Source organism: Berkeleyomyces rouxiae, assembly GCF_048999995.1.
Source record: "Berkeleyomyces rouxiae strain 22BRR77 chromosome Unknown BrBRR77_ptg000003l, whole genome shotgun sequence".
Classification (NCBI taxonomy): Eukaryota; Fungi; Ascomycota; class Sordariomycetes; order Microascales; family Ceratocystidaceae; genus Berkeleyomyces; species Berkeleyomyces rouxiae.
Window position 1 is genome coordinate 891914 of NW_027396493.1, and position 14428 is coordinate 906341.

The 14428-nt window shown below is 52.3% G+C and overlaps 4 protein-coding genes across 4 annotated transcripts; 3 read left to right on the forward strand and 1 right to left on the reverse strand.

Annotated features, from left to right (window-relative positions):
• Positions 1 to 23: 23 nt before the first annotated feature.
• BROUX77_003431 (uncharacterized protein) lies at positions 24 to 7202 on the forward strand (the record flags this gene model as incomplete). Its single annotated transcript, XM_073748082.1, has 2 exons — positions 24 to 3903; positions 4576 to 7202. 2 exons carry the CDS (start codon positions 24 to 26, stop codon positions 7200 to 7202), a joined length of 6507 nt encoding a protein of 2168 aa, XP_073605856.1.
• A 579-nt stretch (positions 7203 to 7781) lies between these two features.
• BROUX77_003432 (uncharacterized protein) lies at positions 7782 to 8294 on the reverse strand (the record flags this gene model as incomplete). The annotated part of the gene is made up of 1 exon (XM_073748083.1): positions 7782 to 8294. The coding sequence occupies one exon, from the start codon at positions 8292 to 8294 to the stop codon at positions 7782 to 7784; it is 513 nt and encodes a 170-aa protein (XP_073605857.1).
• A 992-nt stretch (positions 8295 to 9286) lies between these two features.
• On the forward strand, positions 9287 to 10453 carry BROUX77_003433 (uncharacterized protein; the record flags this gene model as incomplete). The annotated part of the gene is made up of 1 exon (XM_073748084.1): positions 9287 to 10453. One exon carries the CDS (start codon positions 9287 to 9289, stop codon positions 10451 to 10453), a length of 1167 nt encoding a protein of 388 aa, XP_073605858.1.
• A 164-nt stretch (positions 10454 to 10617) lies between these two features.
• On the forward strand, positions 10618 to 14208 carry BROUX77_003434 (uncharacterized protein; the record flags this gene model as incomplete). Its single annotated transcript, XM_073748085.1, has 1 exon — positions 10618 to 14208. The coding sequence occupies one exon, from the start codon at positions 10618 to 10620 to the stop codon at positions 14206 to 14208; it is 3591 nt and encodes a 1196-aa protein (XP_073605859.1).
• Positions 14209 to 14428: the final 220 nt, after the last annotated feature.

The following is a 14428-nucleotide window of genomic DNA, read 5'->3' on the forward strand; positions in this document are numbered from 1 at the left end:
TCCTTCAGCACAACGTGCACAAAATGAAGGCTGTTCATGAGACAATACTTGAGGCTGCTGCAACCGGAAAGGCGGACATTGTCTGCATCCAGGAGCCTTATACCATAAAACTCAAAGCTGGGTATAGAACATTGACGCAGCCGGGCTTCACCCTGGTTGTGCCGTTTAATGTTAGGAATCTCGAGGCCATGCCTTTGCGCCCGCGGGTCCTGACCTACGTCCGCCAAGGCCTGCCGTTTTCTGTGCTGTTCGAGTTTGGCGATGCTGAGAGTGATATTCAGACCCTGCGCATCCTTGCGTCGGAGCCGTTTTCGCTTCTCAATGTCTACAACGAACGCCAGCTGACTGTGCAGCCTGTCCCCGAGACCCAACCCCGCCCCTATACCATTGAGCGCACCAATCTTTTATCGCGCAATATTGACACCAGTACTTTGCTTCTCGGCGACTTCAATCTCCATCACCATTGGTGGAATTCCCAGCGAGAGCATCCCCACGAACCACGAGCTGACTCTTTTGCTAACTGGCTGATGTCGCAGAATGCCACCCTGATTGTCGACGACGACTACGTTGAACGCAACGGCGGCACATACGTCAACAGCAGCACGACCTCGGTGATCGACCTCGCATTTTCCCTGCGGTCTCGACCGGGCCTGTTTACGAACTGGAGGTATCTTCAGGAGACGGGCTCCGATCACCGGGCCATCAGTTTTGATTACGTCAGCACCACCACACCCAAAACCCTAACACGTAACCCGGCGTTCAACACCAAGACGGCCGACTGGTCGCTGTTTCGCAAGGAATGGCTGGCTGGCCAGGCTGACCTTGAGCTTCAGCTGTCCCTGGCAGAGATTTCTGCAGACGGTGACGCAATGGCGCGACTGCTTTCCGAGGCCCTGCAATCTGCTTGTCAGAGGTGCATGTCAGTGAAGAGGCACAGTGCCCGCGCAAAGCCATGGTGGACGCCCGAGCTACAATCACAACGTCAGGCCGCATCGCGCGCAGAGAGAAGATACAGACGAGGCAGGCTGTCGCTGGTTGAGTTTCATTCGATTCGCAACAAGTACACCCATGCTGTCGAAGATGCTAAGTCTACTCACTGGACTACCTTTCTTTCTGACGCTGACAACGAAAAGGTCTACACAGCCTGGAAATACACCAAGCCAGCTACGGCGAGTTACTTCCCCCCCATCCAGGGGCCAGACGGGTTAGCCAATACCCCCGAGGAGAAGGAAAAGGCTTTCCTGACGCTACTGGGTGCTACGTCTAGCGCAGGTGTCGACCCCCGACCTGACATTGCGGATACACACGACCCCCATCACGACCCCCATCACGACACCCCCCACGACACCCCCCCGAACGACACCGACCGAAGCATATACCCCTGGCCTGACCTTACAGACCACGAGATCAAGGAGGCAATCATGTCCGCCAACGCCAAGAAGGCCCCCGGGCCCGACGGCATGAACGCCAAGATCATCCAGATCGCCTTTGAGGCCCATCCCGCGCCCTTTCTCTCCGTCTACAAAGCCCTGTCTCGCCTCGGAATACACCCCACACTCTGGAAGCAAGCTACTGGGATTGTGCTCGCGAAAGACGGAAAGGCTGATTATTCAGTCGTAAAGTCCTACCGCATCATCTCACTGCTCAACTGTCTAGGCAAAGTGCTCGAGAAAGTCTTTGCGACCCGCTTAGGGTACCTCGCTAATTGCCATGACAGCTCGCTTCTAGACGACACTCAACTGGGAGGCCGCAAACAGCGTTCAGCCATGGACGCCGCTCTCGTATACGTCAGCCACCTGCAGAAGGTCAAGGAGATGAAGCTCGTTCCAAGCACTCTCTTCCTTGACGTCAAGGGCGCTTTCGACCACGTGTCAAAGCCCTGCTTGATGCGCAGCTTACGTGAGCTCGGTCTTCCCCTGGTGTTCCGAAAATGGGTTGCTTCGTTCCTCCAGGACCGTACTGTCGGCCTGCACATCGAGGGTCAGCCGTTTCCGATGACCCCGGTTAACATCGGCATCCCCCAAGGTTCCCCCATCAGTCCTCTACTCTTCCTGTTGTATGCTCGGCATATAGTGGCTCGGGTGGCCGGCGACACACCACAACTTCAGCTGTCGTATATAGACGACTTCAGCGTAACCGTGGCGTCCAAAAGCCCGAGGCGTTCAGCGGCGCTTCTCGAAGAACTCGTGACGGAGCTGCGGGCCAAGGCTCGTGACTACGGCATTGAGTTTGAAGAGAGCAAAACTGAGCTCATCCACTACACCGATGCTGCAAAGTGGGCCTCCCAAACTGTCCGAGTAGGTGATGTCACTGTGCGTCCCCAAAAGATGGTCAAGTGGCTAGGTTTCCATTTCGACAACAGACTTTCGTTTAAACAGCACGTCCAGGCACGGACCCAAAAGGCTGAGATCGCGTTCCGCGGCTTGCTTCGGCTCGCTTCGAACACGCGTGGACTGTCCATCGCGGCACTCCGTCAGCTCTACATCTCCTGTGTGGGTACCGTCGCCGATTACGGATCAATTCTCTGGTATGACCCGTCAAAACCCCAGCTCAGTCTGCAAAGGGTATACCAGAAACTGCAAAGCCAAGCTGCCGCCCGTATCCTAGGTACATTCCGCGGTTCACCAACACGCGCCGTCGAAGTCGAGGCCGGCCTCCCGCCCCCCTCTATTCGATTCGCCAAAGCACGCATGGCCTACGCCGCTCGCACTCTCCGCCTCCAACGCAACCATCCCGTCCGTGTTGCGTCCCAACCCGACAAGGACGAGCTTGCCCCCGATGACTCAGACCTGCCTCTCCTGGGGCATAACATGAGTGTCAAGACTCGACTCGGCTGCATCATGCGCGAGTTGAAGCCATTGGTGGCAGGCATGTGGAGACGAGAACGTCGCCGACAGGAGTGGGATAGTCCCTGGCAGCCGCCACTGACCGACCGCATCTCCATCGTCGTCGACCCTGGACCCAAGGAGGACGCTGCCGTCAGGCATGCCCAGTTCTTGTCAAGACTTCCGAACGATGCCGTCACCGTGTATACGGACGGCTCCAAAGAAGGCTCCAGGTGCTCGCTTGCAGCGTGCGTGGTCGATACCAAAACCGGTGAAATCAAAACGAAAGTCAGTCATCGACTGCAAGATGTGGAGGTTGCAGACTGCGAGAGCGCCGCCATCGTGGAGGCACTCACGCTCCTCGCCAAAACAGAAAAAATAACAAAGCAAGCTCGCCCCTGCTATGTGTTTGTCGACAGCCAAGCTGCCATTGCGCGGCTCCGCAAGCACGGCCACTTCGCGTGGCAGGCCCGCCGCGTCCTAGGTACATTCACGTCGCCAGTCACGGTGATGTGGTGTCCCGGGCACATGGGCATAGTGGGGAACGAGATTGCAGACGCGGTTGCACGCCAGGCTCTCGAGAGTGATGATGAACGCAAGTTCAGCTCACTGGGCAGTGTCTTCGCCAGGGTTAGGAGGTTTACCATGGACAAGTGGGAGACTCTCTGGGCTTTTGAGCGAGACACCGCCGCTGGTCCCTCCCACGGCTCGCACTACCTGCGTACCATCGGTGGTGATCCAGTTCTCCGTGCTAAGGCGCCCAAGGTTTCCGGACCAAGATGGCTAACCTCGGCGTACTTCCAGATGAAGGTGGGTAAAGGCAACTTGTTGCCCTACCTGCTGCTCATCAAGAAGACGGACTCGGACCGGTGCCGCCGTTGTCAAGAACATGAAAGCGAGAGCGTTGAGCATGTGCTGCTGCACTGCGCCGCATTTTCTGCAGAGCGTCAAGAGATGGCCATGGCATTGAGTCCTAAGTCGCTAGATCTCCCGACGCTCTTCAATACGAATAACGGAACCGAGGTGCTGCTGAAGTTTGTTCGCAAGACGGGTTTTTGCACGAAGGCCTGGGTAGAAGGTGTGGGGAGAAGAGAAAGTAGTGGTGGGAGGAGAGTGGAGGAAGTTGAGGAGTGAGGAGGAGTTGGTGCTTGTGTCTTTGGACAAATTACTGTGTCGACCACGACGTATTTCCTTTGTCGTTGATTTTTGCTGGAGTTTGGATGTTGTTTTATTGTACCTTGCTATGTGTAGATTTACTGCACCTCGCCATAACCCTATCAGGTTCCATGCGAGTAATGAATAAAAAAAAAAAAAAAAAAAAATCAGCCGTTGTCGCTGTGGTGCAGTGGTATAGCACCTGGCAAGGCTTTTCGGTTGGCTACCGAGAAGTCGTAGGTTCGATTCCTACCAGTGACGCCAATTTTCTACGAGCAGTCAACCTTAACTGGGGCACTTGGGGTTAGTGCTGCTCGTTGGAAATTCATACCAAAAGCTATTCATGTATTTCCTTTCTGTCATAACTTGGGGATTATATTTGTGGGATCTTAGATGTAACTGCCTCCCTGCCAGGGGATTGGAGTATATTATGTATAGTAGCTAGCTTGTTTGAGATTCCGTTAAACCTTGATTCGTATATAGTATTAATATACACCTCGCCATAACCCTGTCAGGTTCCATGCGAGTAATGAATAAAAAAAAAAAAAAAAAATCAGCCGTTCAAAGTGGTTCACTAAGCTTGACGTCGTTGCAGCGTTCCATAATATCCGTATCGAGCCAGGCCACGAATGGAAGACCGCTTTCCGTACGCGCCTGGGCTCCTTTGAATGGAACGTGATGCCGTTTGGTTTGTCCAATGCTCCTGCCCAATTCCAACGCTTCCTGAATTCCGTATTGCAAGAGTACCTCGACCTGTTTTGTTCTGCTTACGTTGATGACATCCTAGTGTACACCGATGGCTCCCTCGACGAGCACAAGGAACAAGTTAACCACGTCCTAGCCAAGCTCGTGAAGGCCGGACTGACGGTTGACATCGACAAGTGCGAGTTCGGTGTACAAGAAGTCAAGTACCTGGGCTACATCATCAAGCCTGGAAAAGCAACAATGGATCCTGCCAAGGTGCAAGCAGTGAAAGACTGGCCCGTACCCAGTTCCAAGAAAGAGCTCCGTGGCTTCCTAGGATTTGCCAATTTTTACCGCCCGTTCATCAAGAACTTTGCCGAAGTAGCCGTCCCTCTCACTTCACTGACTGGTCACCTAGTTCCCTTCGTCTGGTCTCCAGAATGCCAAGCTGCCTTCTCGTCACTCAAAGATCTCTTCTGTGCTTCGCCCGTCTTGCGCCTCTTCGACCACTCTCTGCCAACAACTGTCGAAGCTGACTCTTCAGGCTACAGCACTGGAGCTGTCCTATTGCAGCAGCATCCAGATGGCCTGTTTCCATGTGCCTACATCAGCCAGAAGCTGTCTCCTGCCGAGTCCAACTATGAGATCCATGACAAAGAAATGTTGGCAATTGTCCGAGCCCTGAAAGAGTGGAGAGGAGAGTTACGTGGCGCCCAGGGACCCATCCGAGTGTTAACAGACCACAAGAACTTGTTGCATTTTACCTCTGCGCAACAGTTAACAGAGAGGCAAGCTCGTTGGGCTAACCTGCTAAGCGAGTTTGACCTAACACTGGAACACCGTCCCGGGAAACTGTCCCCACTGCCCGATGCTCTCTCCCGTCTTCACATGCCTTCAGGTCCCGATGATCCCCGCCTACAAGCTCGCAACCAACAGCTCCTCCAGTGTTTGCCCGACGGTGCCCTGAAAGTCAGATCTGCTCGCGTTACACTGCCATCCCCGTTCCGTAAGGAAGCCCTCAGTACACTGTGGGAACAAGCATTGTCAGCCGACTCTGACTATGCGGCAGCATGCGCAGTGGTTGCCTCTCAGGCGCCCAAATGGCCAGACAGCTTGAAGACTAATTGGCGAGTGTCACTGTCCGAATGCTCATTGGACTCCGAAGGTCGACTGCGATACAGATCAAGATTGTGGGTACCCCAGTGGGAACCTCTGAGGACAGCCTTGCTACAAGAGATTCACGATTCCGTGACACTAGTCCACCCCGGCCAAAGAATCATGTGTCAGGAAGTTTCCAAGACTTACTTCTGGCCGCACTACACAGCGGATGTCAAACGGTTCTGCCGCAACTGCGAAATCTGCGGTAGCACGAACGTCATGCGCCAGCTCAAGCAAGGTCTCCTGAAGCCCCTTCCGGTACCTGACCGCATCTGGCGTGACATTGGCATAGATCTGATTGGCCCTCTCCCGCCGTGCAAGAAGGAAGGAAAAGTCTACAAGCACGTCATGACGGTGGTGGACCATCTGTCCAAGGGTGTCATCCTTATAGCCTGCCGCAGCCTGGATATCGAGTATCTTGCCAGCCGTTTCTTGGAAGTCTACTACCCTCGCCATGGTCTTCCTAACAGCATTGCTTCTGACCGCCAATTTGCCAACATGTTCTGGAAACGACTCTGTACCACCCTGAAGATCGATCGTCGTCTGTCCACCGCTTACCACCCACAGACCAACGGGGCCACTGAGAGGACAAATGCTGAGGTGAAGACAAAGATGGCCAAACTCCTACACGACCGCTCAGACTGGCTAGACTGCCTGCCAATTGTGGAGTTTGCCCTGAACGCAGCCCCAGCGGCTTCAACAGAGACGTCCCCGTTCACGTTGTCCCACGGCTATAGTCCTGACTTGGTTGAGCTGCAGCCCGACGCCATTGCCCCCCTAGCAGCCCCCGTTGCAGCCAACACGAGTCCCATAGCTCAAGCAACAAGAATCCTGAAGAGCTTGGCAGACCACACGGATTGGGCCAAAGCCTCTCTCAGCGCCGCCAAGTCTGCTATGGAGGAACAGTCGAACAGACACAGACAACCACATCGACGTTTCCAGCCCGGCGACTGGGTTTGGTTGGCAAAAAGCTCCCATACTGTGCAGCAAGAAGGCCCAGGCAAGCGACTCCGGCCAAGATACCAGAAGCTCCAGGTCTTAGAGGCTGTAGGCTCCCACAGCTACCGTCTTGACCTGAAGGGTGCCAGAGGACACGACGTGTTTCATGCCGACAGATTGAAATACCACCCGAACGACCCTTGGCCCTCACAAGACCCGCACGTATCGAGCCCCGGACCAGTCGAGATCGATGGCTTTGAGGAATACGAAGTCGAGAAGATCCTGGAACACCGGCCAGCCACGAGAGACGAACCAGCCCAGTACTTGGTGAAATGGGTTGGTTGGCGAGATCCCACTTGGGAACCTACAGAGGCGCTGGAAGAAACGGCTGCTTTAGAAGAATTCTTGCGAGCGCAGAAGACTGCCGACGTTGAGGTGTGAGTGCCGTGGCGAGAGGACTGCTTGAGTCCGAAGTTTGATTGAAGGAGCTGCGAGTTCCACGGTTGTTGCACAGGGTCTATTTCCCTTTCCTTTGACATTTTTTTTGTTTCTCCACTGTCTGTTCCACTCCTTGTTCGTTCTGTTGTCGTTTACCGATGATTAGTTGCTTGTTGTTTGCTATTCCCTTTGTTGTTTTCAGTTGGTGTCCACCTTCCTGTTGTTTTCTTTTTTTGTGTTACACGGCCATGGGAGGATGGGAAGAAAGAGAAGGAGGCTGATGTTAGGGTCTGGGAGACCCGGGTCAAGGCTTTGCCTGATTGCCCGAGTTGAAGCCGGTGTGGCTTGAGCAACGGTGGTTCGAGTGTCGGTGGTCCGAGTCCGCAAAGGCCCGACTACTGACGGTCCGAATACAAGTGGCCCAACCGGCCTTGATCCGAACGCCCGATGACTCACCACGTTTGGGTCAATCAGGTAGGCCTCAGTTGTTCTACCCAGGCAGTATAAAGAGCTGCTGCTCTCTCCTAGTTTTAGTTAGTTCTTTCTTCTTCTCTCCATCGCAATATATCTGTTTCTGCCCTTCTACGTCCTTTTACGACTTGGCCCCTTACACTCAGTTTTGCTCTCTTCAAACTCAATGCCGTAGTCGCGAGCCTTGGCCCGCAGCTCCGTCACGAGTTCTTCGAGAAGCGCCGCTGAACGCCTCGGGCTTTTGGACGCTACGGTTACGCTGAAGTCGTCTATATACGACAGCTGAAGTTGTGGTGTGTCGCCGGCCACCCGAGCCACTATATGCCGAGCATACAACAGGAAGAGTAGAGGACTGATGGGGGAACCTTGGGGGATGCCGATGTTAACCGGGGTCATCGGAAACGGCTGACCCTCGATGTGCAGGCCGACAGTACGGTCCTGGAGGAACGAAGCAACCCATTTTCGGAACACCAGGGGAAGACCGAGCTCACGTAAGCTGCGCATCAAGCAGGGCTTTGACACGTGGTCGAAAGCGCCCTTGACGTCAAGGAAGAGAGTGCTTGGAACGAGCTTCATCTCCTTGACCTTCTGCAGGTGGCTGACGTATACGAGAGCGGCGTCCATGGCTGAACGCTGTTTGCGGCCTCCCAGTTGAGTGTCGTCTAGAAGCGAGCTGTCATGGCAATTAGCGAGGTACCCTAAGCGGGTCGCAAAGACTTTCTCGAGCACTTTGCCTAGACAGTTGAGCAGTGTCATGAATAGCTATCCTGACACTGCTCATGCTAAGGGTTATGCATGAGACCTACCCCACTCTTCTTTTCCACAACGCCGAAGGTCGGCGACCTATGAAGATGCGCTTATGGCACAGGTTGGTCTGTGTAGATCGTGAGTTGATCAACGGATATGAGGTTGTCGTGGGATGTGCTGAGCACGGGTGCTCTGATAGACGTTGTTCTGCTGCTGCGGAGTTTTCTTGTTGCAATTGCCATTGCGTGCTTAGGTGGGGGTTGTTATCTGGTTCGATTGTTACGAACCTGTTACGTCTTGTTTACACGAGACTTATTTTTTGTTCGTAGTTAGATGTTGATTGTTTCTAGCTTGGGAAGACAGAGTTTTGTCAGGAGCGCCGACAACATAAATATCGTCGTCTCCTGCCCTGAGTTGATCAGGTTTACTCTTGTTCTCCAAGCTTAACAATCACATGCACTTGCTTACCTTCTTCTTCTTCTTTATACCATTCTGTTCTTGCTTTCTTTGCAGTTCAACCTTTCTTCTTCTTTGAAGTGTGTGATTGTTCCTCCTCCTTCCTCTTTGTGCCGCTCTATTCTCAGAATAGCCATCTAAGTTGTGTGTTGCCTCTTCATCTCAACCGACCATACGTCTTAGCACTCTGTCTAACTGACGTCTTCCTCCACAGGCCCGACTGTCCACCTCAGGAACCTATCATTGTCCCGAGTCGTTGGCTGTACCCGGAACCCTAATCCTTTCTTCGGGCCCTATCCGTAATATTTTGTTAAGCTTCATTTGAAGACCCGACGCTATTACAACTTTGGCTCTCTTTGGCACTTTTTTCTCTCCTCATTTATTTTTCCCTCTCTATTACGTTTCAACTCGCAATGGCCCTCACTCGCGAAATGATCGAGCATCTCAATACGTTCCTCCTGTCGATTCCTGACCGAACTCCTGAGAACTGGCATCTCGGTGCCCTTCCTAGGGAGTTCAGTGCTGAGATCAAAATGGCTATTGTGGCGGCTTACATGTCTGGTCTGCGCACCGACGATGGTGCCCCGCCCATCCCCGTTGGCTCTGTTCCTGATGCGGCTCAGGTTTACTGGGCTGCGTTCCAGGCTGGCGCTGAAGCCCGCTTCAACTCCCTTGAGTCTCTTCCCCGAGTCAAACGGGAAGAGGATGCCGATCCGTTGAAAGAGGCCGACAAGCATCTTGATGTCGTGCCCTATGATGGCAATCAGCAAGGCTTCCAGGCGTTCCAGAGGCAACTTGCGGTCAAATTTGCTGCTGCACCCAAGCACCACCGCACGGAGCAGCGCAAGCTGATGACTGCCTTCTCCTACCTTAGAGATGGCGCTCTGGATTGGGCCATGCCTCGGATGGACCCGGCCACTGGACACATGAACTTTGAAACGTACGACGATTTTATGAAATCGTTAGCTGAGGCTTTCGATGACCCTGACTGGCGCATGACTGCGACCCAGCAGATCTTCGACTTAAAGCAGACAGGTACTTGTACTGCCTATCACTCTGCTTTTACAACGCTGTTGAAGAAACTCGGTTGGGCCGACGCTGATTTCACCATTGCACTATTTCAGCGAGGCCTCAAGCCCCACATACAGGACGCTCTGGCTTGGAACACCTATCCTGCCCCTAAGGGAACGCTTGATCAGTTCGCTAATTTCTGCAACACGCTGGACAATACGATCAACAACCGAACCCGGGGAAACAACGGGAAAATCCAACCGCCTCCTGGTGTGGTCCCCTTTCAGCAAGATTCTCGTTCGAGAAATGCTGGCGCCCAAAAAGCTGTCCCCAACACCAAGCCAGCTAAGGGTACCTCTGCAGGTCCCGATGCCAACGGTCTACCCTTCCGTAAGACTGCTGACGGCAAAATGGCAAAGGGTGTTTGTTGGAAGTGTGGCGCAAAGGACCACATGCTAAAGGCTTGCCCCAAAAACAACCTTGCTCTTCGCGCAGCTACTGTCCCTTCTCCCTCCACTTCTACCCGGGCTCCCTCGACGGCCCCTGCGCCTGATGCGTCAAAAAACTAGAAGGGCTACCGACCCATTCCCCTCTGGTCCTGGCTAGCCCTGACGCTGCTGATGAGGGTCTCTTGAGAATCAGCACTTGTTCTCTTGATAATGCTATCGATTATGGTAACTCTCCCCCTCTGGTTATTCCTGTGACAGTGAATAATTCCATTGAGGCCTACGCTATGGTGGATTCGGGATCAACAACTTGTTTTGTGGATTCTGAATTTATAGCAAGGCATCAGATTCCTACTGTTCTCAAGGCCAGAGCCGAGTCGCTCCATGTTGTTGATGGTAGTGAAACTGCTGCGGGTAAAGTGACCCACCAAGTTCCTTTGTCCCTCTCTTTTCCTAATTATTCAGAAACTTTGGTTTTTCAAATCACGAAGCTTGGGGGCTACCACATCATCCTGGGGAAATGCTGGCTCGACGCCCATAACCCGGAAATTTCTTGGCCTTCCAATACGCTCAAGATATCGGTTACTTCTACCGCCGATGGCAATGCTGTGGCAGCTTCTGATTCTTCTTCTTCTTCTTCTTCTGTTTCGACTGCTTCTACTGATTCTGGCGCTTCGTTTGATTTTTCTTATACAAAAAACGACAAAAATATTGCTTCTACCGCTGGCAGTCAGATTGAGGGATCTGCTCCTGCTTCAGCCACTTCACCCCTTCCTTCTTTTATTGCACAATCGTCAGCTGTGTCTTGTTCCTGTGTGACGGTGTCGTCTCAGGCTTTGCATCGCTTTGCCAAAGCTGAGAAACTACAGATTTATCGTGTCACCGCTCAGGAAGTCCTGGATTATCTCAATCAGGAGGACCTAACTCCGGAACAAGAGCATGCACGGCTCCTTGAACGCATCCCGAAGAAATACCATGACCTACTTCCTCTGTTCTCTCGAGAAGGTGCTGATCAACTACCACCTCACCGGGACATTGATCATGCGATTAACTTCGTTCCCGATGCGAAATACCCCAAGGCCCCGCTGTACGATATGACTCCACTCGAGTTGCAGGCTGTCAAAAAATATCTAGATGGCATGCTTGCTAAAGGCTTTATTTCCTCTTCCTCTTCGCCGCTGGCTTCCCCGATTCTTTTTGCTAGGAAGCCAGGCAGTTTACGATTCTGTGTTGATTTCCGAGCCGTCAATGATATCACCATCAAAGACGTAACTCCTCTGCCTCGGATCAATGAATCACTGCGCACGGCGGCTACGGGAAACATTTTTACAAAGCTGGATCTGAGAGCTGCGTACCACTTGATTCGCATCAAGAAAGGTGATGAATACAAGACAGCTTTCAGAACTCGATATGGCATTTTTGAGTACAATGTGATGCCGTTTGGGCTCACCAATGCTCCTGCCACGTGTCAGAAATATGTCAGCGAGGTCTTGTCGGAGTATTTGGACATATTCTGTGTCTGTTACTTGGATGATATCCTGGTGTTCTCTCTGAACCAAGAGGAACATGATGTTCATGTGCGCAAAGTCCTGCTAAAATTAGCGCAGGCCAGTCTGTTTGTCAAGGGTGAAAAATGCGAATTCGACAAGACTGAAACTACCTTTGTTGGCTTTGTTATTTCAGCCGATGCTCTGAAGATGGACCCCGCTAAAGTTGCGGCTGTCCGTGAGTGGGAGGCTCCCCGAACTGTTAAGGGAGTCCAGTCCTTTTTGGGTTTTGCCAATTTCTATAGGAGGTTCATCCGTGACTTCTCTAGAATCTGCACACCTCTCTTCGAGTTGACTAAAAAGACGCAATCTTTTGTCTGGTCCTCTGAATGTGAGGCAGCATTTCACACCCTGAAGGACCTTTTCTGCTCCGAACCTATCCTCAAGCACTTTGATTACCTGTTGGACACTGTTATTGAAACAGACGCGTCTGACCGTGTAATATCTGCCGTCATGTCTCAATACCACCCGACTGACAAGGGGCTTCTACTACACCCCGTGGCCTATTTCTCTCAAAAAATGAATCCTGCCCAGTGTAACTACGGCGTAGGTGACAAGGAGTTGTTAGCCATTGTGGAGTCTCTAAAGTCGTGGCGATTCATGGTTGAAAGTCTGGAAAAACCTGTTCTGGTATTGACGGACCATCGGAATTTAGCCGTTCTTAAGCAAATTCCGGCCATGAACAGACGGCAAGCGAGGTGGGCTATGGAACTGAGCGAGTACCGTTATGTCATCACTTATAGGCCTGGCTCCTTGAATTCTAGAGCTGATGCCCTGACCAGACGCTACGAAGACCTCGTTTCTTCTTCTTCTGAGGAGGATAAAGAGCTGTGTGCTCCTATTATTCCCCCTGAAAATTTTATTGGTACCATGTCTTTGGTAGACGAGGTAAAAATCGCGCTATCCACGGACAAGTGGGCTCTTGATGTTATTTCTGCTCTTCGAGGCCAGTCGACCAAACCTCCAGATGTGGACCTCAGTGTCTGCAGGCTTGACAATGACGGTCTTTTGTTTGTCAACGACCTTCTATATTTGCCGAACGAGGATCTACGAGTTCGTGCATTGAAGAATTGTCATGATATTATGCCTAGCGGACACCCTGGACAAAAGAACACTTTTGAACTTCTTGTTCGGGAATACTGGTGGCCCGGGATGCGTCGTGATGTCATCCGGTACATCCGAAATTGTGAGGTCTGCCAACGGATCAAGTCCGCGCGACATAGTCCCTACGGTCTACTGAAACCTCTGACCATTCCGCAAGCTCGGTGGACATCTGTGTCCCTTGATTTTATCACCGGCTTGCCGGTCTCCAATTCTTTTGACATGATTCTCGTTGTCGTCGATAGGCTTAGCAAAATGGCTCACTTTATACCTTGCGATTCCTCGCTGGATGCTGCAGGTTTTGCTAAGCTCTATTTGTCAGCAGTGTATAGGCTCCACGGTCTGCCATTGGACATTGTGTCCGACAGGGGTAGTCTGTTTACGTCGGCTTTTTCCAAGGCTTTAGCCAAACTGTTGGGCATAAAGCAAAATCTGAGTACTGCGTTCCACCCTCAGACCGATGGTCAGACTGAGCGTGTGAACTCTATTTTGGAGCAATACCTGCGGGGTTACACCAACTATAGACAGGACAATTGGGCTGATCTTTTGCCCTTGGCGGAGTTCTCTTACAATGACTCCGAGTCCAGTTCTACTATGCTGACGCCCTTCTTTGCGAACCACGGGTTTCACCCCAGAAGTGGGCGTGAGTCGCTCCCAGTCTCTGTGGAAAAAGGCCCGTTGCGGAACTTTGTTAAAGAGCTTGACAACATTTGTCAGTTTTTAAAGACTGAAATTACGTGGAGCCGTGAGCGGATGACCGAGTACGCGAATCGACACAAATCTTCCGCCCCTCTCCTTCGAGAAGGGGACTTAGTGTGGCTTTTGAGTAGAAATATTCGAACTACTCGTCCTTCAAAGAAGTTGGACTTCAAGAAGCTTGGCCCATTTAAGATTCTACGGAAGGTGTCTTCGCATGCCTACGAGTTGGCACTCCCTGCCACTATGAAGGTTCATCCCGTCTTCCACGTTTGTCTGCTGGAACCATGTGCGTCGGATCCTCTTCCTGGCCAGAAAAACCCTCCTCCTCCTCCCGTCATAGTAGATGGCGAGGAAGAATTTGTGGTCAAGGAAATTATAGGCGTGTCTTCGCGTGGCCCTCTGCAATATCAAGTAGTTTGGGAGGGCTATGAACATGATGGACCCTCCTGGGAACCTCTGGACCATTTAGCCAATGCACCTGAGAAGGTTGCAGAATTCTACAAGAGGATGCCTAACGCCAGACGATCTTAGTACTGCTGTGGAAATCAGTCATAAAAAGGGGGGCTACTGTCATGAATAGCTATCCTGACACTGCTCATGCTAAGGGTTATGCATGAGACCTACCCCACTCTTCTTTTCCACAACGCCGAAGGTCGGCGACCTATGAAGATGCGCTTATGGCACAGGTTGGTCTGTGTAGATCGTGAGTTGATCAACGGATATGAGGTTGTCGTGGGATGTGCTGAGCACG